Here is a 27,516-nt window from a genome sequence, read left to right as displayed (position 1 = left end):
TCTTACCATGCTTCTAATACCTCGCACAAGCAATTTACTTTTCTTTGAGATGTATGTAGTTTCAAAATTGTAGCTTTGAAATGATGATAAAGGAGAACATAGTCTGTTGCATTCGTTGTACCCATCAACTAGCATACCATTCAGATCGCATCTTCTCTAGCCGAGGTTCCGATATGTTAACCCCATCTAAATATTGGAACCTTGGCAGCAAAGATGTCCAGATCGGTGTCGATCGCTTTCTGAGCCTGTCTAATCTGTCTAGGCGAGAATCCTTAAAAATAGACTTGGAAAAAGTAACGAATATTACCAAGAAACTGGAACGCATCTCTTCTCGTCTCTTTTTAATGCCGATGCGTTTTGTTTTTGTACGTCCAAATTAAAGTTAATTTCGTTTTACGACTGCAGATTTTTTTCTAAATTAGTGTGGGATCATAATGAAACGCTTCCAGTAATATTTATTATTATTATTATTATTATTATTATTATTATTATTATTATTTATTTATTTATTTATTTATTTATTTATTTTAAAACTCTTTTGAAAATCTAAACGTTACACATTATCGATGCCTGGCTAGAAATATAACTAGTTCAGAATCAACGAAACTCGTTTTCCTTATTTTCTCAAATATGTTAAATTCCTGTCATTTAATTATTCCATGATACTTTATGCAATCACCTTTATCCTCACCTTTTCTGAGGATCTGCTTTGGCCACCTCCTCTTCTGACAGTGGCGTACTAAAGGGGGTGGGAGGGTGACAGCCAGAAAAATGGGGGGGGGTGCATCGGGGGAGTTTAAATACCTGTATAAGTTTTCAAACCAAATGAAAAATTCGCCAAAGTAAAAGTCATTTCCAGTTTGCTTATGACAGCACTGTACTGTTTAAAATCTACTTGCAAACAATATATTTTTCTGTGTGTTTACATTTTAAAATTATTTGTGGGGGTGCCAAAGGAAAGATCCATTCCGGGTGCAAAATACTTTAGGTGTGCCTCTGTCTTCTGACACGATTGTCCTCCTTTAATACTTTTTAAAAATATTTTCGAAAATGCCAGAATACTGATTGGCTGATTTGCCAACTGCTCTTCTGACACGATTCTCCTAGTTTTAGTTATAGAATGAAGAGTCCAGAATGCTGACCGATTTGCCTGCATAATAGAAAGGGTTGGATAGTCACTGATTTTTCTGCATATTTTATTTTAAGAATGCAGTATAAAATTAAAACGGGTTGTGAAACTCGGAGTCGAAGCACATTTTTTTCACCTCTTTTCAAATATATAATTTAAAATAATATGACCCAGTCATATTTACAAGAAATTTTTAATCTTTTCTTAAAAGCGGTATCAGCTTAATTTCGCCCTGATTGCCATGTGATAGCTATTGTTTGTTCCAATCCTTGACAATTTTCTTCTTTTTTCTTTTCTTTCTTCCCAAGTTCAACCACATAATGAAAATCGGTCCAAATAAAATGCTTCTAATTTTGTATCCTATGGCGCATTTAACATTTGTTCATGAATAAACAATGAAAAGGTGCTAGAATATTTTGCCCTAGGCAATAGAAAAATTAATATTATTCCAGCTTACAGTTGTAATTATTTGAAAGTTATTCAGAGTGAACTTGGTTCCTATTTTAAATGCTGTTTTGAGTTGGAGTTTACTTTTTTAACGCGCTTCCTTTTAACGGCTTCTTGTTTTATGTCATTCCATTTTGATTTATCGCTCTCTTCCACTTCTTTCCTTTCCATATTCTTCTTTAGGTTGTAATTTTTGTTGCTACATTGGTTACTTACAGTCGAGTATTATCCCATAGTGTCTGTAATATAACTAACGTGCACCGTGCGCCGCATTTTGTGAATGTATCAATGATTCTTTGCAAGATGGAGAGAGTTTGGTCCGATTCTTTGAGATATAGGAATTTTAAGACAATACAATTGATGAAAAGAACGTTTTGCGTCTACTTTCTGTATTTCCATAGTTTTTTCTTTCTTCGTATTCTAGCTATTGTTATTGTCTTAAAATTAATGCGCACAGCTGATGAGCTGTTTTTGCTTTATATACTATATTTCCCCCAAGATTAATTAGAACTTGAATTTGCTTTATCATTTCAGTAACGACAACCACGACGATTATTACCATTGCAACGACTGCACCATGTACACACGTGTGTTCTGATAGGTCCTGTATAAACGGAACACTGGTCTGTATAGATGATTATGTGTCTGGTTATGTGTGTGTGTGTGCGTGCGTGCTTGTGTGTGTTTTGGATTTTTAATGTAGCTTTAGCAATTTTAGTCATACCGCTAGGATGTCTGCAGTGTGTCAGTGTAAAGTGATGTCTAGCACTGGGGCATCATGCCGCAGATATATAGCATCATGTCCCACCCAGTCACATTATCCTGTCACCTGGCGACCGGTCTTAGCACTAACTTTTCAATGTTGAGCGCCTAGCAAGGCAGCTGCAAGTACCATTTTTATAAGTTATTGGTATGACTCGGCCGGACTTCGAACGATTGACTTCTCATATCCGATGCGTACGCTATAACCACTTGGGCCACTAGAGCGGTCCTGCTTATTCGTTATTATTCTCACGATTTCCCTTTCTGCAGAATTGTGAAAGAATCGTCCTTCCCAAGGTTACACATTTTTATAAGTTAAAATACATACATACACCTTTCCTTGATACATTATTTATACTGTACTTTATATTTTTTTGACTTCGTGTGGTATAAATTCCATATATTGAGGAGCACTGTGACAAGCATCTAGGAGCGTGTAGCATTTGAAACAAATCTTGTATAACATATTAAACATAGGCTTATTGGGCATTGGAGAAACTATTTTATATCATATTTAACATAGGCGCGTGTAGCATTTCAAACAAGGATTGTATATCATGTTCAGCACAGGAGGCTCGTGTAGCATTGGAAACAAGTATCATATATCATATTTAGCATAGGCGCTTGTAACACTATGAACAAGTATTCTATATCATATTTAGCACAGGCTTCTGTAGCATTGTAAACAAGTATCGTATATCATATTTAACATATGACCGTGTAGAATTGGAAACAACTATCGTATGTCATATTAACATAGGTGCTTGTAGCATTGGAAACAAGTATTGTATATCATAATTGGCACAGGCTCCTGTGGTGCTGGAAACAAGTATTATATGTCCGTGTAGAACTGGAAACAGGCATCGTATATCGTATTGAGAACAGGCTAGCGTAACATTGGAAACAAGAATCGTATATCATATTTAGTATATGTCCGTGCAGCACTGGAAGCAATTATTGCATATTATATTTAGCATAGGTTCGTGTAGTATTGGAAATCAGATCAATGTGAGAAGTGCGCTGTTTTCTTGTAGATATGCAATGGTGTTTGCAACTGTCCAGGTGAATGCAGCGACGAAGAGTATTGCGCTACAGGTATCTGGAAACTTTTAACAATACATAAGTAAAATTGCTTGCTCATTTGAGCTAACATGGTTGATATGTATTTCCATATCATGCAAAGACAAAATTATGTTGTCTACGCGGATGTATATATATATGGAAACCGTAAAAAGAATAGTTGGTAACAGGTACAGATCCAAATTTTTAAAAATTCTGAGTTTGGGGAAAGAAATCTTTTGATATGTTGTATGGATATGTTTCATTCTAATGCCTTTAGTGTATCCATGTGCTGTGTTAAATCTGTTCTTTCCGCCGAAATAGAAAAAAGCTAGCATGTAAAATTTATGTTTACGTCACGGTTACAGTTTTTATTTCCATGTGGAAAATACCATTTTTACATTCAAAAAGGCTGGAACTGAAATTGAGTGCTTGTTGAACAATGGAGAAGCGACTCGGAAATAATATTTTTTCAAACTATTTATTGGAAAGAATTATCCCACCTGCACAAATACTCTCACTGACCACTTACTCTCTATTCATGGTAAGCATGTATAGATGCTTGGTACAGGAAGATCAGCAACACATGTGTGAAAAATTAAACTTTGCAGCCATATAAATGCAATGATTGATATGTAAACTTCACTCTATACATTCGAAGATATTTTAACCTTGATATTTAAAACATGTACTACATGCGTTGTTTTTATATATAACTAAAGTTATTAATCTTAACCAATAATTTCCTTAATTTGTTATGTACTGTATGTCTGTGAAATTATCTAGCCAAGTAAATGTTTAAACTTTCTCCGAGAACATTTCTGACTTAGGTGTGATAACTAAGCACACTAGAAAGACGTCATCCCATATTCATAAATGAATGAGTGTATACATAATTAAATCCAGTACCCTTATTACTGAGTGTATTAATACTTAAATCCAGTACCCTTATTACTGAATGTATTCATACTTAAATCCAGTACCCTTTTTACTGAGTGTATTCATAATTAAATCCAGTACCCTTATTACTGAGTGTATTCATAATTAAATCCAGTACCCTTATTACTGAGTGTATTCATAATTAAATCCAGTACCCTTATTACTGAGTGTATACATAATTAAATCCAGTACCCTTATTACTGAGTGTATTCATAATTAAATCCAGTACCCTTATTACTGAGTGTATTCATAATTAAATCCAGTACCCTTATTACTGAGTGTATTCATAATTAAATCACTGAGTGTATTCATAATTAAATCCAGTACCCTTATTACTGAGTGTATTCATACTTAAATCCAGTACCCTTATTACTGAGTGTATTCATAATTAAATCCAGTACCCTTATTACTGAGTGTATTCATAATTAAATCCAGTACCCTTATTACTGAGTGTATACATAATTAAATCCAGTACCCTTATTACTGAGTGTATTCATAATTAAATCCAGTACCCTTATTACTGAGTGTATTCATAATTAAATCCAGTACCCTTATTACTGAGTGTATACATAATTAAATCCAGTACCCTTATTACTGAGTGTATTCATAATTAAATCCAGTACCCTTATTACTGGGTGTATTCATAATTAAATCCACTACCCTTATTACTGAGTGTATTCATAATTAAATCCAGTACCTTATTACTGGGTGTATACATGCTTAAATCCAGTACCCTTATTACTGAGTGTATACATAATTAAATCCAGTACCCTTATTACTGAGTGTATACATACTTAAATCCAGTACCCTTATTACTGAGTGTATTCATACTTAAATCCAGTACCCTTATTACTGAGTGTATTCATACTTAAATCCAGTACCCTTATTACTGAGTGTATTCATACTTAAATCCAGTACCCTTATTACTGAGTGTATGCATAATTAAATCCAGTACCCTTATTACTGAGTGCATACATAATTAAATCCAGTACCTTTATTACTGAGTGTATACATAATTAAATCCAGTATTCTTATTACTGAGTGTATTCATAATTAAATCCAGTACCCTTATTACTGAGTGTATTCATAATTAAATCCAGTACCCTTATTACTGAGTGTATACATAATTAAATCCAGTACCCTTATTACTGAGTGTATACATAATTAAATCCAGTACCCTTATTACTGAGTGTATTCATAATTAAATCCAGTACCTTTATTACTGAGTGTATACATAATTAAATCCAGTTCCTTTATATGATTGAGTGCATACATAATTAAATACAGTACCCTTATGTGACTTGTGCATACATAATTAAATCTAGTATCCTTATATGACAAAGTGTATACATAATTAAATCCAGTACCCTTATATGACAAAGTGTATACATAATTAAATCCAGTACCCTTATATGACAAAGTGTATACATAATTAAATCCAGTACCCTTATATGACAAAGTATATATAATTAAATCCAGTACCTTATATAACAAAGTGTATACATAATTAAATCCAGCATCCTTATATGACTGAGCGTATAAATAATTAAAAATGCTTCATATGTGCACTTGTGTCATTTTGATTTGAATTCCAGTATTTTCATAAAGTTATTTTTTGTGTGAATATTATGATAGCATCAATCAACATATGTTCATTTTTCAGGAACAACAGTACCGACTGTGATCACAACTCTCGGTAAGACAGCATGTTGTAGATTGATTACAAAATTTGTTAAAAATGAAATGTTCTTGGGTCGCTTAGAAGTGGCATGATGTATCATTACAACGACATGCACTGAATAAACCGATCTTTAGCGTCTGGAAGTTTTTGTTTTCTTTTTCACTGTCTGTCTGATGGTCACTTGTCTTAACAAGCCATTTATTCTTAGAAATAGATACCCAGACATATTTGTTTGCGTAAATGAGGAAAATGTATGGAGATAACATTTTGTAAATTTAAGACTGAAACATATACATTTATACAAGAATGGGCACATTTTTGTGGTTTTCTCTATAAAAAAATTGGAGAATTAAGTTTTTGTAGATACCCAAAATGTAATAAATGATGCACTGAAATAATTAACCAGTCATAACTGTTTGCATCTCAATATAGTGGTTATTTCCTTGTGACATGATCTTTTCCTTTTATATCCTAAATGTATATCTGCTAGTTTATTATATCAGTGTGTCCACAGCCTTCTTTATACCTTATACATCACTGTAATAACTATTCATCTAAGTACGTGATATCCACAGTTCCTGGAGGTTGGAGCAACTGGTCGCCATTCGCCAACTGTTCTGTCACGTGTGGTGTAGGTATCCAGATAAGAACACGGGACTGCCTAGCAACGACCATCGGTTTCAACCCCTGTCCGGGAGCCGACCTTGAATCGATAGAGTGCATAATGTCCAGTTGCCCGAGTGAGTTTTGTTTTCTCTACAAATTTGTTAAAAAATGTTCCTAAGGTAAAGAGAACATCAAAATGAGATTTACGTGAATTAGTGGGAGCAAACATGAGAGACCATATTTACTGTAAAGTATTCATTTCGGTGAAAGAATGAACAGAGCAATCTTCTAGTGAGTCTTATAAGTTCTAATACTTTCTTTTAAACGAGAGGATGTTAATTTGTTGTTGTTGTGATTTGGATTTTTAACGTAGCTTTAACAATTTTTCAGTCATATCGCTATGATGTCTGCAATGTGGCAGTTTATAGTGATGTCTAGCACTGGGGCATCATGTCTCAGACATGTAGCATGATGTCCCACCCAGTCACATTATCCTGACACCAGGCTGACCAGTACTAACCTCTTAATGCTCAGTGCCAAGCGAGGCAGCTGTTAGTAACCTTTTTGTAAGTCTTTGGTATGATTCGGCCAGGATCAAACCCACGACCTCTCGCATCCGAGGCGGATGCTCTAACCACTAGGCCACCGGAGCGGTCCTTGTTAATTTGTAGATAATGCTTATTTTCAATTGTCGTTCAAGAAACAGTGTATTATGAAATGCACTACAAATGCGGGTTATGCTAATAAATGTATTTAAATTAAAGTTAATAATATCTCTTCCAGCTATACCCAATTGGACTCCGTGGACTACATGGACTCCATGCAACGTGCCCTGCGGAACAGGTACCCAAACGAGATACAGGTAAGATACCATCCATATATATATATATATATATATATATATATATATATATATATATATATATATATATAACAAATTCTTTCAAAAGAAGATTGATCAATACTTATGCAGTAAATCCTGATACAGCTTATAGAATCATTGTACATTGTTTGTCTGTTTATACTTATAATATAGTTACGTGATGCAATTCAAGGTCATTCGAAACAAATCTGAAAGGAAACATCCATGTTAGAGTTTAATTCATGATATATAATGTATATATATGCCTTTGTGAACATCAATAAAAGAAAACTAGCACAGCTTAAGAAATAACAGTTAAATAAACAAAAGAAAAATGTATTTAAAAACCACGTGCATAAAATTATTTTGAAGGTTTCAGGATATTAGCCAAAGGCGAGATGATCATCACACATTGAGATATGATTCGTTCAATACCTTCATGACAAGAAGGTGGAAATGAGACAAACTAGTGAAACGTCTTAATCAAGATTATGTCAAACATATGACAAACACGTATCTGATACTAACTTTTACAATAAAATTCAACCATATCGCATTGAAGGGACAAGATGTTAAAATTATTACAATAATGGCTTATTCTTCGCTGGAATAGTAAGTATTGACATTATTTTCTATTTCATGTACAAACGAAAAAAGAAAGAGGATTTACAAAAACTGGCGGAGAGAAAAAATGCATAATATTCCCCCAAAATGCTTGAAAAAAGAAATTTGGGCTTTATCAGAATGTCATTAGATTTGAAAGGCAAATCGCAGTATAACAAAAAATATAATAGCCACGTTAAAATGGAGCTTACACGTAGCAAAATTATACAATAGAACAAAATCGAACCATACAAAATTTTGAGTCCGTCATGGACAGCCCTGCTGCTCCATATGTTCCACGCAAATAGATTCGTAAGAAAGAAAGTGTATTATGAACGTATTACAAACACGCATGCACAGCACCTGAACAAAAGTTTAAAGTGCATACAATGTAAAGATTTCCCCACTTTACGTTATATTTTCCACCTCATTAGGGAATGCAACAACCCAGCTCCTCTACCGGGCCAGGAGGGATGTCTTGGTCCAGCCAACGAGACAATTACATGCGTAGAGAAGCCCTGCGAATGTGAAATCACTTCAGCCAGCTTCAAGAACCTGCTCGGCTATGAAGCCTCAAACATCGTTGGATGGGTTGAAAAAGACGGAGTCTTCGGACCCACATCACCGGAGGAAAATGTCTACCTTGGCGATCCTATCCAGAATGGAGTAACGGTCCACGTGCTGTGTAGCAATTGGTAATTGACAGTGTCGGGCAACAGAGTTACACATCAGTGCAAAATTTGGAAAAGGCAAAATCATATGAATTAGAAATTGAATATTTGTAATATCCCAATTCAAGATGTGGCAGAATAACCATTTAAAATGTTGTTTAACCATTCTTTTTCATTATCAGCGATATTACTCTTAATGCAGAATGTATACTTACAATTCTCAAATCAGATGTGTAGCCATTTTGAACCGTCATCACCTTCTGAGGGCACTCAGTGCGAACAGAAAACAAAGTCAATATTAAACGCTAGCAATGTTTTACAATATTGACATAATGAATTGTTATCTTTTATAATCGTATTAGCTAGCTTTTATTCGCATTTCAGTGAATCGAGATTCAGGATTTTTGTGCTCGACATGAAACAATAACAAACATTTCTGTACATTGTCTTTAGCCCAAGGTTAACTGAAGGATTATCTGCTCCACATGCTGCAGTACTGACACATTTATTAGTCGCTTCTAATCTGCGATCTTACATGGTGCTTTTGAAAAAAAACCGAAAAGATCATGAAGGACACAAATAGTATTTTCAACTCAGACAAATTTTGGTAAAGTTTTCATGTTTTATTTTTTCAGTACCTGCATGGATGGTGAAATTAGCTGTGCTATAGAAGAATGTACCCTACAGAGCATGTATCACGATACAGTAGCAAATAGCTCAGACATTTCGAAGAAGTACTACAAACACTGCTATTCAGTCAAATAACTTTCTTTACAAATTGTCTTGAATATAACTCATGACTCGTTAAAGAGTTACGTATCATAGCTCGAATATAGGCATCTGTATATATTAAGTTTAAAAGGTCTTTTGTACAGTCATGAAAACTGAATGATCCATAATGAGCCAGCTTTAAGAAACTCTGCCCAAAATTGCTTATGGATTAAAAATATTTTGGTTTTCGGTACCTGATTGAATTTTGTTTCCATCAACAGACTGCACGTACAGTTCCTGGAGCGAATGGACGCCGTGTAGCAAGACATGCGATGTAGGCCAAACGTCTAGAAAACGCTCACTGATAGCTTCCTGGAACCAGCAAACATGCATTCAACCACTGGACGAGTTCCAGGATTGTAACACTGATGCATGCCCCAGTAAGATCAGATAAATGAAAAGTCACATTTTTTTTAAGATGCTTGAAACTTAATTTCAAGTATCAGTACAAAGATATTTACGTAACTGGCAGGTAAACGAAAAGACAAACAACAGAATAAAAAACAACAACAAAACTATAATAAATTTACAGTTATTATTGCCAATATATGCACTTGCGTAGGTGCATGCTTTTCCAATTAGTGGATGAGGAAAGGGAATCAAGTAAAGGTTGCAATATTAAATACAAAATACTGCAAAAAAACGTCGTGCTTTTGGGTTTTCTATGTACTTTAGCAAACATTTTATACGAGTATGTAGTTTATCTATCCTGAAACTTTGGTTCATGTGTGCTAATCAATTGGTGTGTTCCTAGATGTGTTCAGTTGTCTATTTACAATTACACCAGCGACAATAGCAGCAGCACAAATAATAATATTAATAATAATAGTAATGCTATTAATAATATGTATATACAAAAGAAATAATATACTTAGAGGGTCACAACAATACATTATTTTTCCTAAAAAGATCATTAGCATTGGTATTGTTTGGTGACTAATCAAGTACAATGTTTAATACCACAGCTATGCATCCGTGGAGCCCATGGAGTGAATGGACTGCTTGCTCCACCACAGAACCCTGCCAGGTGGGCACCATCTCCAGAACGCGCAAATGTCCAGATTCCGGTTGTATAGGAGATGCCATGGAAACAGAGACATGTACTAATGGTTGTGAACAGGGTTAGCATGCTCCAATAAAAATACATTGTTATTTCTGGATCTGAATGTGATACATTTTTAGACAGAGGTATAACTAATGTTTTCATAATTGGGGATGGAGGAATTTTCAAGCACTCAGATGTATGAATTATTTTGATCATTAACAGATGAGATTGAATGAAATAAAATTCTGCTGATCATGCGTTTCTTATAAAATGTGCCTAAATTTGTATGTCCTTATTCAAACAGTCTGTTCCAAATGATCAGAATTTAGGAATGAGGCTGCAAGTTCTACATATGAATAACGAGCGCAAAGAAATATGGCAAAATCTGAGTTGTTGTCAAATTAGAGTAATCATCCGTATGAACAGCTGTTTCAAAGACAGTTGTGTTTATTCTCATAATTGTTTAAGATATTTACTAGCATGGTTTTTCATAAATCTGAAATAAAGCAATAATTACAGAAATCAACTGTACAGCTGGTAAAGTATGGTCTAATTGCTCCAACCTGTGCCCGCTCACATGCCAGGCCGCCAGGATGGGAGTGTGTAGTGAGCCAGAGGCATGTGTACGGGGTTGCGCGTGCCCTGATGGTCAAGTCGAATACCATGGACAGTGTGTAAAGATCGACTCCTGTCCTTGCTATGATGATCTCGGCTACATCATCCTCCCCGGATTCAGCTACAGGCCATCCTCAGATTCTTGCGAGACATGGTATGAAAATTGTGAATGTGCAAAGTCATCAGTATAGTAGCCTAAAACATTTTTTTAAATTGGGCAGTGCCTTCTAGTTAAAATCCTTGCATTTATATAGGGCATGGGGCATCTGTCTTTCTATACGTAAGAATACATACTTAAGACTACCTATTTCCATCATTGCATGACTGAGTTACAGGGGTTTTGCCCATATTTTTTGGCTCTGAATATGTCTAGTATAATCGGATCTTTGTCTAGTATAATTGAATTTTTGGACTATTTGCCTTAGGATTTGCAAAGAACTGAAACCAGTGCGAAACGGCCTTGCACTATTTCTGAGATATACGGTTCAGGTATTTTAACTGGTCTAGTGTTCACATAATTAACATGGTGATTTTGCCCAATTAAATGAACGTTGATCATACTTTATAGCAATGATACCAATACACCAAGGAAAACAAAAACAAACTCCACTGGTAGCTTTCAAAAATACATCGCAAGAATGTCAGTCTGGTTATGAGTTCTTGTGCTTGATAGTACTATTGCCACAGAGTCATTGTCATTTTTACATCTAGTTTGTGTCCAGTTGATCACAGCTTGTTGCACCAGCTGGAGGTTCCTCTACATAAAAACCACCCAGATCATCGGCACAAATGCCCGACTGCTTGCTGGACATGTGGTCTTTTTTATCTTAAGTTTTATGATCATTTTCCACCACTGACAATTTTTTACTTTTTAAAAGAGTGTGGTTCATAAAGCAAGATTTGATCCTATAGTTCAAGCATTTTACTTTTATAGCTTTTATATATATATACCTTTTATATAATTTCAAAGATTTTTGTCTATTTTCTAAAGGAATTCATGTTTAGTTCACTTTCAAAGGTTTTATCTTTCTAAAGTTTTTAGGAATGTTGTGTCCCATTAATACTATACTATACTGTACTGTACTTACTGTACTGTACTGTACTGTACTGTACTGTACTGCACTGCACTGCACTGCACTATACTATACCGTTCATTTCAGGCCTATTCCGATATTGATAACAGCACCATAAAGCGAGAGATCAATGCCTGCATTCAAGAAAAGATCTACTCCAATTTTGATATGAAATAGATATTTTAGTTGTTTATTGTCCTTTTGTCTGTTATTTTATATAACGATAAGAACTTTCTAAATTAAAACAACTAAAAGGGGGAAACCATGAAATAATTGATATCCATTTCATATGCATTATATTTTAACGTAGTAGTTACTTTAAGCGTATGATCTGAATTGCTGTTTCTCTGAAATTTATTGCCGCAAAGAGTGTTATTTTTGTCAGCTTGCACCGATGACATGTTTTGTAATATTATTAATACTGACCCTGTGTTTATTTTACAGTACTTTAAATCCTTTTTAATCCTTTGTTTATTTTATAGTACTTTAAATCCTTTTTAATCCTTTGTTTATTTTATAGTACTTTAAATCCTTTTTAATCCTTTATTTATTTTACAGTACTTTAAATCCTTTTTAATCCTTTGTTTATTTTATAGTACTTTAAATCCTTTTTAATCCTTTGTTTATTTTACAGTACTTTAAATCCTTTTTAATCCTTTGTTTATTTTATAGCACTTTAAATCCTTTTTAATCCTTTGTTTATTTTACAGTACTTTAAATCCTTTTTAATCCTTTGTTTATTTTATAGTACCTGCTACAACGGAACGCTCTCATGCACAGTTGACGCAGAATGTAAGTTGTAGTTGTAGTATCATAATTGGCGAATTGCCAGAACAAAGACTACCATGCCTATGCATTTGAGAATAATTTTGTACAACTAATATTTTCCGTTTCAAACTTTTATAGCTTTATTAGAGACATATTTTCGGTTGATATGGCTATCTAAAGGGCCATAAAGTTCGTACAAATCAAATTTGTGCACGTTATATAGCACAAGCTCTCTGGTTGTTGAACCAATTAGTCAGCGAACGTATGATTGGTCAGACAAATTAAGCACGGCAGTCATATATTTCTGGATTACACATTGCCCTTAACAAAACTGGCTTGTCTCGCGGGAACAATTAGTAACAGCTGGTGGTGGATTTTGTGGATTCGTCAAAATACAACTCAAACTACTATAGTGGTAGTATCGATTTAATTCTACAATGGTAGCTTATTTGATTCATTAATTCCACTTACTGCAAATTACATAACATCATTCGATATCTGTCTGAGAATTACATTTTGATGGATTTAGTAAATAAATATGAATACAAGATCTATTGACAGTGTGCATTTATTAAGCTATAGCCTCCCTCATGAGTGATACAAAAATGCATTCGCAAGGATAAGAATTCGTACTTCTGGAATTTCTTCCACCTTTTTACAATAAAAAATGTTCAAATACGAGTGTCATTAATAAAGAACTTGGAAAAAAAAACAGCATGGACTTTTGATATTTTGATGCTGCATTGTTCTGTTCAGTTTTGTTTTTAATCATTTTTAACAAATATATATCTTTTCTAGCTTTAAATAAGTGACTCTAATTCCCTTGCAGGTTGCAGCTGGAGCACATGGGGCGAGTGGGGCGCATGCGGAGTATCCTGTGGAGAGGGCACTAAGAATAGATACAGGCAATCTATTAGCATAAATATCGCCATGTTTAGTGGAAATTACAAAAATATGTATTAGAGATGAAATTCATGAAAGGAACAAAATTATTGTATGTGGCTGTCATGTGCTTTTAGCAGAGGATGTCATATCCAATTACTGAAAATATTTCGTAAATTAAATATTTAACATACACTAATTTTGAATAAGTAAATGTATCACATGACTGACTTTCTAAAGCGTTGTGATGAGTTAATATTGCACAAAATCATTGTAGAATATATTATGACCAGTAGGGAAACAATTTAACTCTTAGTTGTTTTGTACACCTGAAATGTGTTCCTAGTGTGTGCTTTTATTTCTAAATTCAAGAGCCCACTTACAAGAGATTTATTATAAATTTTACACCTACTTCTGCTTCCATGGTATACTTTAAATTTCATAGTCACGTATATCCGATTAAAAAGTCATATTTGTGTTGTTTTTTATGGTGATCTTTCTTTGGTATCTCTGTAAGGGCTTGCATGTCATTAAATTGCATTATTGTTGTGTGTTTATTGTATTATGCTTATATTTGTCACAACTTCACAAAAAGGACAAGAGTATACCATATTTTGGAATACTATTCCGTAATACTGACAATGAAAAAAACAGCATAAGGGCAAAATAGTCTTAAAAATTACAATAATTCTTGGAATAGTTTACATCATTTTGCTTTGAGTGACATTCATATTCATTTCTGAGAGGGTCTGGACCAAAAAGAAATGATGAGTGTTGTGCTTTACAGCCTATGTTAAGATCAAAGTTTGCTTTACCAACAGAGAGAGAGAGAGAGAGAGAATTGCCAAATCATGATTTGTTTTGATATCTCCCAGGACTCTACAGAGTGGAAGCAATTGTGGAGAGAGCATGAACACAGCCTTTTGTTACATGGGCGAATGTCCACCTGACTGTATTATAGATGGGGTCGGATATGCTTACGGAGATATCATATCCAACGATGGCTGTGAACAATGGTAGGTGCTCACGTAGAAACAAAATCACTGTTATCATTGCACTGATGAAGTTCGCGATGACATCAGATTACTTTTAATATCATGGGAACTGTTTAAGCAATTGTATTGTCATTCATGAAAATTTACCTATCCCTTTATGTTTTATATTATGAACTGTAAATGTTATGAACTGAGGATGTCATTTCTACAAAGTAGTCAAGAACAAGAGCTTTCTAGCGATGGACACAACAACTAAAAATAAAAAAAAATTTTAAAAAATCATATTGGCACTTGCAATGATTAGTAATTATTTTTAGATCTACTCACCGACACTAAAATAAAACATCTTTAGGGAACAAAGGCACACAATGAAATAATTTGAATTTATATGCACCATTGCTATTTTTATTTACAAACTAGCGATCTAAATCACCAAAACTGAGAAATGACTGAGTGTTTTGTGAGTACAATTATGAAATTGCATATATATATATATATATATATATATATATATATATATATATAAAGGATAATGAATTGACATAATTTAAGTTTTGATTATCACTAAACAGTTAGTGATTATTTTAGTGAAAATGTCAATGAGTACATACTGATTGTGTGGTGGACACAATTTAGATTCAACTACATCAAACTATACCGATAATGCTCATCATTTCAAAACTCAGAGAATTTGGTTATGTGAAGGCTCAGTAAGACCTAATAGTTAGATTAATAATTAGACCTGCCAAGGATAAATAACAGAGCAATGTGATTATAGAAACACTTACTACAGAACAAAATCTCTAACTTATTTAATAGATGTGAATAGGACAATGTAATATACTTCACAGTTTACATCCAAATCTGGGCAGAAATTAAGCGAAAGTTAAAACTGATTATTGACAGGATTGAATGTAGTGTTGCATATAGATATGTAACCACTGACAGGGTTGAATGGATTATTACTGGGCATCGATATGTGATCATCGATAGAATTGAATGTAGTATTGCACATAGATATGTGATCATTGATAGAATTGAATGTATTATTGTACATAGATATGTGACCATTGACAGGTTTGAATGTAGTATTGCTTGTACATGTGTAATCACTGACAGGAATGAATGTAGTATTGCATGTACACGTGTAATCACTGACAGGAATGAATGTAGTATTGCATGTACATGTGTAATCACTGACAGGAATGAATGTAGTATTGCATGTACATGTGTAATCACTGACAGGAATGAATGTAGTACTGCATATATATATATATATATATATATATATATATATATATATATATATCTCTGTGTGTGTATTATATAGATACACATAACAAGATAGGTAATCACTGGCAGGGTTGAATGTAGCATTGCACATAGGTAGGTAATAACTGCTCAGAAGAAGTCAATACTTTCCTGAATGGGTAAAGAAGAAATAATTCTATATGAACGTAAATAAATTAGTATGGATAATAATTCCTTTATTTTTGTGTTGTGAAATCGCCTTTAAATGCTTGATTAGAAGATCATCAGATATTATCAGAATTATATTTGATAGATATAGTCTCTGGCTGGTCAAATACCACAGGGATGAAGTGAAAATTATATCAGTTGCCTGTGTATAATCAGATATTTTGATAGATATAGTCTCTGGCTGGTCAAATATCACAGGGATGAAATGAAAATTATATCAGATGCCTGTGTATAATCATATATTTTGATAGATATAGTGTCTGGCTGGTCAAATACCACAGGGGTGAAGTGAAAATTATAAAAGTTGTCTGTGTGTAGTCAGATAGTAGGACAGATTTAGGCTCTGATTGTTGGCTGCAACAAAGTAACAAAGTAATACGGTCAGTGTGACAAAATTGTCATGCAGAAGATTTTAAACAATTTATCACCGAAAAACCAAGTTTGTTTAAACATGCCATAAAATGTTAGCATGTATTGAAATACTCCACCTTAATTATTTAATCTGTGCCATTATGTACATTTTCAGTTACTGCTCACAGACAGGTGATAAGCACTGCTTCAACAATACGGCTGCCGTCGGTACGTAGGAAACTCGTTCTCTCTGCTTTCATATAAATTGTATGCATTTAACAGTCTGCAGTATAGGTGTCTTTTATAACAAATTATATTTTATATTATGTTTCATAGTATGTAGTTGAGTCTGTCGTTACGAGTTTTAATTTCACTGGAACACCGCTGTGAAATCATACAACTTTAAATTTATTTCTAAATGGCAGCAAGGACAGCAATGTTGAATAATATTTGTAACAAAACGTTTGATTTTCATGTAAATTTATGAACACTGTTCCATGTAGCACACTTACTTTTCTCATAGCCAGATCATTGCTTGAATGGCACACATGTTACATTTTAAAACAATCTGACCTCAGTGGACGGTGAATGGGGTACTTGGAGTGCATGGTTTGACTGCAGTGCAACTTGTAAAGGTGGCATGAAGGCCAGAACAAGGTTGTGCAATGATCCGCTTCCAGCCTGCAACGGCTTCCCATGTCCTGGAGACAACAGTGAATTCACATCGTGCAATGAGGCTATTGATTGTAAGTATACAGATCAGCTTAACAAACACAGATGATCGTATATCTACTTTTCAAACAGAGCTCCTCATTACTTTAAATATGTGTGGCATATCTAAACAGTAACCAAAAGTACTATACGTGCATTACATGGTACGAAATGAAATATCTTTGTTTCTTTATATGGTATATTCTACAATATTTTTCCTCATATACAGCCATTTTAAAAATAGAAGTGATTGTGCACAGTAATTACCTACTGAATTAAATTCTGAGAAACTTAAGGTTTCAGTGCATTTACACTTAGAGATTACACCAATTAAAATGAGATTTTCATGCAAATGAACCAACCAAATCCACGACTACTTGCTTTGTCATACCACACAGAAATTAAATCAGAGAAGAACTGTCATCTTGAATGAACAAATCAAACTCCTTTCCACAGAAAATGTTTTGTCTTAAACAAAGGTCCTAATTCATAACTTTTGCCAAGACAGAATACGTATAACTCTATGTACTGTTCCAATGTTACTATGGTCCAATCAAATTGGAATAACTGAATCACCTGCATGTGTCCTTTTCACACTGTATCAGTACCCCAGGGGTGAACAAATGTTGCATTAACATGCATGCAGTTTACGTCTAAAGGAAGTAATAAACGTAAAGCTTTGAAACCATGTGACAAAATAATGTGTAGTAAATGCATTGGTATGCAAGAAATAGTGTCTAAATCTGACATAGTCTACATCTCAAGAGGAAAATACTATAGTTCTCAGCATTTAAATGAGCACCAAATAATTTATTTATTCACTTCTTACTTACATTCATAAAATAATTAGCAGTAACTGAATACAGGAATATAAGACGCCTATTTATCAAAAATGTTTATTCACCATGGATTTTCTTTTCATGCTGTTCAATGTATCACTAATTAAGTTCTTTATTTATCATTAATTGTTTTTATTTTTGATGAACTTTAGTACATTAGTTATAACTTCTGATGAACAGGGTTATCTTATATTAGGCACTAACCATGACAGAATGTGTTAGAAATGCATCATAGGTTATGATTTACTATCTGATAAATATTACAAAGTAAACAACACCAACATGTAAAATGTGTGACCGGTTTCACTTTATTGGTTTTTTAAACTGAATTCAAACTGAATTCAATTTACGTCATTTTATCTAGATAAATACACACTGTTTCTACGTGATCAATGATCACATAAACAAGATGATGCCATAGCTTAAATTTGTTCTCATACATTCTTGTTATAATCTTAAATGTATAATTGGCATGAAAAAATGCATATATACTCTGGATAAAAGACACTTAGATACATAAAACTGGATCATAAAGAGATAAATATCTCTATTGAAAACTAAAGTAGAATTTTATGAATAAATAGAGGTAAACAGTTTTATTATTTCTTTAATATTATTTAATTTTGCATTTATTTATAATATATTTTGAATTGATAAAATAATGAAGATTGTACATAATCATTTAAGTTTTTGATTTTTTAATTTATGTCAGGATCCAACTATTAAATACAAAATATGTTACATTTAAGAAAAGCAAAAACTTCATTTAAAGAGTGAAATTTTAATTATGTTTCCTCGTACAATTATTTAACAAGAATTCAATATTGTTCTAATTTATAGAATAAACTTAAAATATGTAAAAGTGATAAAAAAACAACATCGTAGGAATATTTATAATAATATGGTTAATAAATAATTAACATATAAGAAATTTTAATTATAACATAATTATTTATTTTGTAAAATACTTCTTTATTTATATTCCTGTTAATATTATGTTAATAGAAAATTAAACATATAATTTGGGTTACAGTGGCAAAACATGTAATTCTTATTAACTTTGCACTATTTTATAGAATTGTTGCAGGACTCATCTCCTACTTAATAAAGCTTTGTATTTTTATTTTTATTACATGGCTACTTGGGAATGCATTCGTTTTTATTAACTTAAAAGTCATGTAGCAACTCTATTGTCAATGGGTATGGCCAGTAAGACCGAGACCATTTCAAATGTATAAACTTGTTAAGTAGATGTACACTTGAGTCAGAAAACTCTAACTGGACTGGATTACACCTCCACTAGTGAAGAAACATTTGGTGTTGCATTCTGCAATGTTAGTGACATGACAATAAAATAATCGAAAGAGTTCTTTGTACCCTATTGTGTAGATATTGGTTGGTTGTGACGTCGTTAATACATATTTTTAAATCTAATATATCTGATGTCACCATCTGTAGGCTGTGAGGTCAACCCCTGGTCGGAATGGTCAGATTGCTCAGTATCTTGTGGAACTGGTCAGCAGATGAGGTCACATGACTACACTGATGCCAATAGCACCACATGCACTGCAAATCTCTTGGAGCTGAGACCTTGTAATTATGGAGAATGTAACAGTGAGTAATTTTTTGTTGCAAAAATGTTGTTAACGTATCTCTGAAAGGAGGTTACAGATTATTTAACTGTGAATCTGCATTCTTTCTAGTATCTGCATCTTGATTGATAACTTCTTGAAATGTTGAGTCAAAAGATTATCATTAACTGTAAAAAATAGAACCGAGTCACTGCAGCATTTTTCTCTGCTTGCCACCCCTTTTACTACACTACAATTGTAGGTGAGCATCAAAACAACGATTGGTTGTGTTATACTCATGAACATTCTTCTTTTACAAAATTCCCTACATGTCTTTGGATTTTACTATTGTGACAGCTATTTTTCTGTTATATTAAGTCATTTGGTTTGCCATACAGTGAGCTGTGTGGTCAATCCCTGGAGTGAATGGAGTGGATGTTCCAGGTCATGCGGAAATGGGGAGAAAGTCAGGCAGAGGTCAATCCTGGTTCCAGCTTTTGACTGCCCAAATAACTTACAGGAAGAAGTTACGTGTGACAATGGACCATGTGGTAATTTCTGTTCAAGTATCAGTGTTGAAAAGATTGATTAATTTTGCATTTGTATGTATTTACTCTGTATCATATGTTACTTTGTAATCAAATAAATAAACTGCAAGCAACTTTTAAATTAATGTGTATTGCATGTCTTTATTAAATAATCACCAAAAAGTCAAGTGAGAAAAGTATATGTGGCAGGAATGATTTGGTTGTAATGTTTTACGGCACAGAACCAGTTTGATAAGTGGCAGGAAGACTTGGCCATTAAAACAGCTGGGACAAATTGTGTTAGCCATCTACGAAACTAGAATATTGGTTGTGGTTTTGGACTGTCATATATAGTCACAGAAAACAATGTACTTTTTCCTCCTTTTTCAAAAATTAAATGCTTAATTGGCAATTTATATCAAATGTATATGTAATAAATTAATATTTTATACTCCTTATTTTCGCATATAGAAACATACATAACAGATTTGCATCTAATTTCTTAGCAAAAGTTTAATCATATCAGCAAGTTTATTTCTGAAGAAGTGTCCATATTAAACATGCTATTGTAATGTCTACAGAGTGCGAGGCTAATCAGGTTTGGGCTGACTACAGCCTGTGTGAGATGACTTGTGAGGAAATGGTATATGGATTAGACCCTGCCCAGTGCGCCATACCCAGTGAGGGATGCAAGTGTGAGAACGGCTTTTACCGGAATCGGAATGGATCTTGTGTCAATGCCTCCATTTGTGAGCTCTGCATCACAAACTCTGGAATCAAGCAGGTTTGAAAAATATATCATAATGTACAATGCAAGAGGCAATAAATTGAGAGGATATTATTATTACAGTACACCATTACATGAGAGAAGAGACAAGAAGAAAAGAATGACCTACATGTATTTAAACATATTATGTTCCAATGCTACTTACAATTTATGAATAACTTCTCAAACATTGCTCTTGTGTTTGCCAAAAGGATTTGCTTTTTCTTCATGCGACATCTTACATATACATAGTTTCCTATGGAAATACATGTTTAACTAAATGAGAAGCTTTACCTAACGCCAATATTATATGTCTATCCTGTGGTCACATGGATTCGTGAGCATAAAAGTTGAACATAAATTTTCAGGGGGGGGGGGAGCAAATGAGAAAAACTAAAGAAACCTTAAAAATACTTTGGCAGCGCTGTTGCCACCGCTGTAGAAAAGTCTTTTCTCTATACAAAATTGAACCCAGCAAAACTAAAATAAAGTAAAATAATGTAAAAACATTCTTTCTGCATTTAAAACAAATTTAGCAAGGATGTGCTATGTCCAGCAGTTACTTAAAATGAATCAACAATTTACTTTATTTGTTTTCAATGTGAGGAAAATGTCAGTTTCTAAAGTGAATGAGTTTATGATTCGATATCAGCATCATAAAGTGTTTAAAAATTGGTTTGATAAATTAATAGTTCAGAAAAGAAAAATGTTTATATTCAGCAATCAAACGATTATAGCACACTAAATTTGTTGCCATATTTTTCAGCCTGGTGAAATATGGGATGACCCAAGTGACAGCTGTTACACGTGCGAGTGTGTCTCGGGTGTCGAGATTTGCAACAGGAAGTGTGAGATACCAATCTGTAGCGCAGTGAGTTGCAGTTTTTAATAAATAATGTAAAGAAATATAGAATGACATTATCATGAAAATATACATTTAACGAAAATGAACATTTACAAGCATAAAGTGTAACATAGAATGCAAAAAATGTGATCAATCACAAAACATTAATTTAACAGACAGGTATCGGAATCAGACACACACACACACACACACACACACATTCATATATATATATATATATATATATATATATATATATATATATATATATAAAGGGCGATGGCAGACATTTCTGGCTTGCACCTTATAAAGCTAACAGAAATTGAGTGGAATGATCAGTTTAAACTATTCTTTTCCACTTTGTACACTATTACATACCATAAGTGACGATTTGCAAGACGTACCTTTTTAATTTAAAACCAATTTAATTTTGTTTGCTTATAATGTTAGGATGGATTGTCATCTGAAGGAGAAATTCATTTTAATTATTCTAATCAGCACACCGATCATAGTGCATTGTGCCAAGCAGAGGTCAATGTTTTTGAGAATTATCCCTTCAGAATAATACATCACACACACACACACACACACACACATATATATATATATATATATATATATATATATATATATATATATATATATATATATATATATAAGTACTAGTTTCATTATTAGCTGTATAAAAGGTCAAGAAAGAAAGTCCAACACTAGTTCAAATCGTTGATATTAATACTTAACCTGATGTGTTTAAGGGTGGTCTGTAAAATATACCATTATTTATATTTCTATTTCAGGACAAAATCCTCAGTTACGATGTTCCAAATTCTTGCTGCCCTATTTGCATCCCTCTTCCATGTGAGTTAACCATATGTTTGAAAATTGAGTCTAATCATAAAACTTGTGGCGTGTTACAGCCTATTTACCAGTCTGATCATAAGACGTGTGCTGTCTTATTGCCTATTGACCAGTCTAATCAAATAATTGTACTATGTTACTGCCTATTTATGTCTAATCATAATACCTATACTATATTACTGCTTTTTACCAGTCTAATCATAATACTTGTACCATGTTATTGCCTATTTATCAGTCTAAGCATAATACTTGTACCATGTTATGGCCTATTTACCAGTCTAACCATAATACTTGTACCATGTTATTGCCTATTTATCAGTCTAAGCATAATACTTGTACTATGTTATGGCCTATTTACCAGTCTAACCATAATACTTGTACTATGTTATGGCCTATTTACCAGTCTAACCATAATACTTGTACTATGTTACTGCCTATTTACCTCCTGCAGATCTAAGTAATTTATGAAAACCTTATGCATTGTCATCTAGGAATTAATACTATATTTTAATATGTTATATGGTAACCCTATCATGACTCATTTTTGTCACAGTATAAATTGCATGGATACAAATATGCATCTTGGCATATATAGCACCAATCATAACACTCATGGTGACATGACATTCTCATTGATTGTAATTTCTGTGTTTCAGAAAATAGAATTGCATGATATATTACACAAAGCTTAACATACCAATAAAAGTTTCTTGTACAACATGATTAACTGCAGTTATTTAAGATCTGCTTTAAAAAAATGCAAGTTTATCTGTAAGGTATAGGATGATTGCAGTTGTACTGCGAAATATTTTATCTTTACAGCAACGTGCACAAAATTCACACGATATGAGAAATTGGTGGACAATGTAATCGACTGTCAGACCACAAATGAGGTGCCGATTGACTACTGTGCTGGCTCATGTGGTAACAGCACCACAGCCACCACCCTGATGTTGCACCTGGCTGATGATGCCCTCTCACAGGACTGTAAATGTTGCACTGGAACTCTTGGTGACCTGCTGGAAATCAATGTTGTATGTGGTGCTGCTCGTACACCGGCTAAGGCATATCTCTACCGACTCTTTCAATGCTCATGCAGCATATGCCTTTCTATGGGTACAGTCACCCCTCTCTAGCTATATCAAGCAAACTATTAAGTTCAATAATAATCAGTACTCTGCAATTTTTGTTTAAACTGTTTTGAACTGTATTTTTATTTTAAAAGTGTGTGAATATATTTTTGTCTAGTCTGGTTTGTGTGCATATCTGAAGAATACTCTGAACAAGTGGGATAAAATATCTTGTGACCATGAGTGTAAGGTCCATGGTCATAGCCTGGTTTTGTGATAATGGGTATATCTTAACAATATTTAGGGTCTAATGGAAATGGGTAAATCTTGACAATATGTAAGGTCTAATGGATATGGGTAAATCTTGACAATATTTAAGGCCTAATGGGTATGGATATATCTTGACAATATTTAAGATCTAATGGGTATGTGAATAACTTGACAATATTTAAGGTATAATGGATATGGGTAAATCTTGACAATATTTAAGGCCTAATGGGTATGAGTATATCTTGACAATATTTAAGATCTAATGGGTATGGGTATATCTTGACAATATTTAAGGTCTAATAGATATGGGTATATCTTGACAATATTTAGGGTCTAATGGATATGGGTAAATCTTGACAATATTTAGGGTCTTATGGAGAAGGTATATCTTGATAATATGTAGGGTCTAATGGATATGGGTATATCTTGACAATATTTAGGGTCTAATGGATACGGATATATCTTGACAATATTTAGGGTCTAATGGAAATAGGTAAATCTTGACAAAACTTAAAATCTAATGTCAGAAATTATCTTTTCTGTACTACATTATACTTGTGAACACTTTAACTCCAGCATATTTAATGGAATTCAATCAATCTTGGTATGATGGCAACTCAGTCTGGATGCACCCTAACCCTAACCCTAGCCCTAAATAGAAAAGGGCAAAAACTGGTGATTCCCATTACTACATGTTCTTCTCGGCATGTAGAGTGTCATTCCATCAGAGAGTCTATATCTGCATAATGTATCCTTGGCATATGAGATGAAGTGCAAGAAGAGAAGTACAACCATGTACTATTTCAAATTTAGAAAATAGGCAATTATTTTCGACAATTTATTTAAAATTTACCTTTTTACCAAAATGAAAAAAACTTGCTTTGCATTTCACTTTGAAGGATACTGCATAAATAAGACATGACAGCTTTCACAAAATAATTAAATTTTTTTAGATTTAATAAAGTTTTTTCTTACTGGATAAACTAATTCATGCTGATGCAACAGAAACTTGTGCTTGTTTCAATCTAACTCAAAAAAGTCAAGACCCCATTAATAATCAGACTAGGAAACGAGCTCAAAGTAGTTAATTATGGCAGCAATTAGAAATTTATGCAGCTAAAGGACAGTAGCTGTTTTGTTTTGACTTTGTTTTGTCCTTTAACATTTACATTAAAAAACAATATTTTGAATCAAAGTGAATATGAAACTGTCATTCCTGCATTGATACTAGTATCGCAATTTCATATCTTTTTTTATTTTATTTTTACAGGCTCTCCTATCAAGCCATGACAAGTTGACGTAAATCAAAGTCCTTTGATGTGAGCATTAGATATTTTATTTTTAGGTTTTGTCAAATTTTGAAACCTGCAAATAAAGAATTAGCTAGTAATAGATAATCTTAGTTTTCTTTTGAGATAGTGTTGTAGCGTTGGTCTGCCAGCAGGTGTATGTAGATAGTATGCCCTAGCATTGGTCTGCCAGCAGGTGTACATAGATGCTATGCTGTAGTATTGGTCAGCAGATGTATGTAGATACTATGTTGTAGTATTGGTCAGCAGATGTAGATAGATAGTATGCTGTAGCACTGGTCTGCCAGCAGGTGTATGTAGATGCTATGTTGTAGCATTGGTCTGCCAGCAGGTGTACGTAGATAGTATGTTGTAGCATTGGTCTGCCAGCAGGTGTATGTAGATAGTATGCCGTAGCATTGGTCTGCCAGCAGGTGTATGTAGATAGTATGTTGTAGCATTGGTCTGCCAGCAGGTGTACGTATATAGTATGCAGTAGCATTGGTCTGCCAGCAGGTGTATGTATGTAGCATGCTGTAGCATTGGTCTGCCAGCAGGTGTATGTAGATAGTATGATGCTATGCTGTAGTATTGGTCAGCAGGTGTATGTAGATAGTATGTTGTAGCATTGGTCTGCCAGCAGGTGTACGTATATAGTATGCTGTAGCATTGGTCTGCCAGCAGGTGTATGTAGATACTATGTTGTAGCATTGGTCTGCCAGTAGGTGTACGTATATAGTATGCTGTAGCATTGGTCTGCCAGTTGGTGTACATACATAGTATACTTCAGTGTCTGACCAATAAAGCAACAGCATGTATATATTTTTAGAAAGATTTTCTAGTCTTGAGTTTCATTTATCACTTGATGAGTTACATGAAGGTATTATGACTTAGGACCCGCAGATAATAGCTTTTTGATATATATGAATTTTATCAAATGTATGCATTTAGTCATTGAAATCTGAAAGACATATGAGAAAAATAAAAAATATAGCAGGCATTTCTTTAAAGAAGAAAAAGTGTAAATATTAGAAGGTCTCAATATTTGTAAGCAACCTTTAAGAAAGTTAACAATCATAATAATATAATAAAAGGCTCCTCTGGACATGACGCTGGAGAGCAGTAGAAAATGTGTCAGACATTTCATAATGTTTTCAGAACATTATGTAGGTGTGTTATGATTCTATGGTCTTAAGCTAAGTAACAAAAAGAAGTGAAACCAACAAGTTTTGAAAATTCAACAGACAATTAATTTCCCTAGAGTACAAAGTCAAAATTCAAAAGACACTTATAGTATTGTTAATTAAATCCCAAATAAACTTAAAATCCTCAATCACATGTACAGAATTATAGAATGTTCAAAAGGAGTTCCAATAATCTTGAATGTATTGATGTACCAATAGTCTTCATGTATCACAATCATAAAATCCCAAAATGTCTTTGAATGATATCACAATAATCTCAAAGTAGTACAAGTCAATGAGTACTTTTTAATTCCAACAAATAATTGTAATAAATGGATCCTCTCAAATTATATCTGAACACAATAGTAAATTTTTGCACAGAATGAACTTAAAACATTTATGAATAATTGTTAACCTAGTTTCCTTTATATACAGACTGTCACCTGACTTATCATACTGTGATGTTTGCACGTATTGGGGTGGGGTTCTTCCAATATAATTTAATTAAATTATGATGAAAGTTCCACCCTGGCTCGTGAGGTTAGAAAGTTAAATTAGTGACGAGGTAGTTTTACAGCTCTGAGCCCCCAGTCAGCAATGCCGACGGTTAAATTATAGAGAACACTAAGATGAAATTCAATCAATAACAATTTAATAAATGTGATAATTTAAAACGATAACTTCCAATCACTCGTCTTTCCCTCGACCAAGTGACAGCCTAATTCACCCCGTGATTTACAGTGTGAGTTCAATTTTCCCCGTCCTTGCATCTACTCATCTATTTCTTTCCCGCTGATTCCTTCCATCTTCCGTTCCTCTAACTCCTCCTTTGTCTCCATTTCCCTCTCT

At 33.5% G+C, this 27,516-nt stretch overlaps 1 protein-coding gene and 1 long non-coding RNA gene across 2 annotated transcripts; both read left to right on the top strand.

Annotated features, from left to right (window-relative positions):
- The first annotated feature begins 3,330 nt into the window (after positions 1-3,330).
- LOC149779470 (uncharacterized) lies at positions 3,331-6,751 on the top strand. Its single transcript, XR_016415643.1, has 3 exons — positions 3,331-3,433; positions 6,000-6,032; positions 6,593-6,751. It is a non-coding gene; the product is annotated as an uncharacterized LOC149779470 (long non-coding RNA).
- On the top strand, positions 6,742-25,803 carry LOC149779469 (SCO-spondin-like). The gene is made up of 18 exons (XM_089938432.1): positions 6,742-6,757; positions 7,407-7,485; positions 8,523-8,783; positions 9,395-9,408; positions 9,752-9,910; positions 10,496-10,651; positions 11,095-11,344; positions 13,012-13,062; positions 14,789-14,929; positions 16,914-16,966; positions 17,317-17,484; positions 19,747-19,902; positions 20,258-20,410; positions 20,968-21,170; positions 21,919-22,023; positions 22,794-22,854; positions 23,677-23,970; positions 25,465-25,803. The coding sequence occupies exons 1-18, from the start codon at positions 6,742-6,744 to the stop codon at positions 25,482-25,484; spliced, it is 2,340 nt and encodes a 779-aa protein (XP_089794558.1). The 3' UTR covers positions 25,485-25,803.
- The last annotated feature ends 1,713 nt before the right edge of the window (positions 25,804-27,516 follow it).

Source organism: Sinohyriopsis cumingii, chromosome 17, assembly GCF_028554795.1.
Source record: "Sinohyriopsis cumingii isolate HCF-2022 chromosome 17, ASM2855479v2, whole genome shotgun sequence".
NCBI lineage: Eukaryota > Metazoa > Mollusca > Bivalvia > Unionida > Unionidae > Sinohyriopsis > Sinohyriopsis cumingii.
Note: the sequence above shows the minus strand (reverse complement) of the source record. Positions and strands in the feature narration are given on the sequence as shown.

Bases quoted from the DNA above. Each gene is read 5' to 3' on its own strand.
- LOC149779469 (XM_089938432.1), top strand. The intron at 7,486-8,522 runs GTAAGATACCAT...CCACCTCATTAG, and splicing joins GGTACCCAAACGAGATACAG to GGAATGCAACAACCCAGCTC. The intron at 16,967-17,316 runs GTACGTAGGAAA...ATCTGACCTCAG, and splicing joins CAACAATACGGCTGCCGTCG to TGGACGGTGAATGGGGTACT.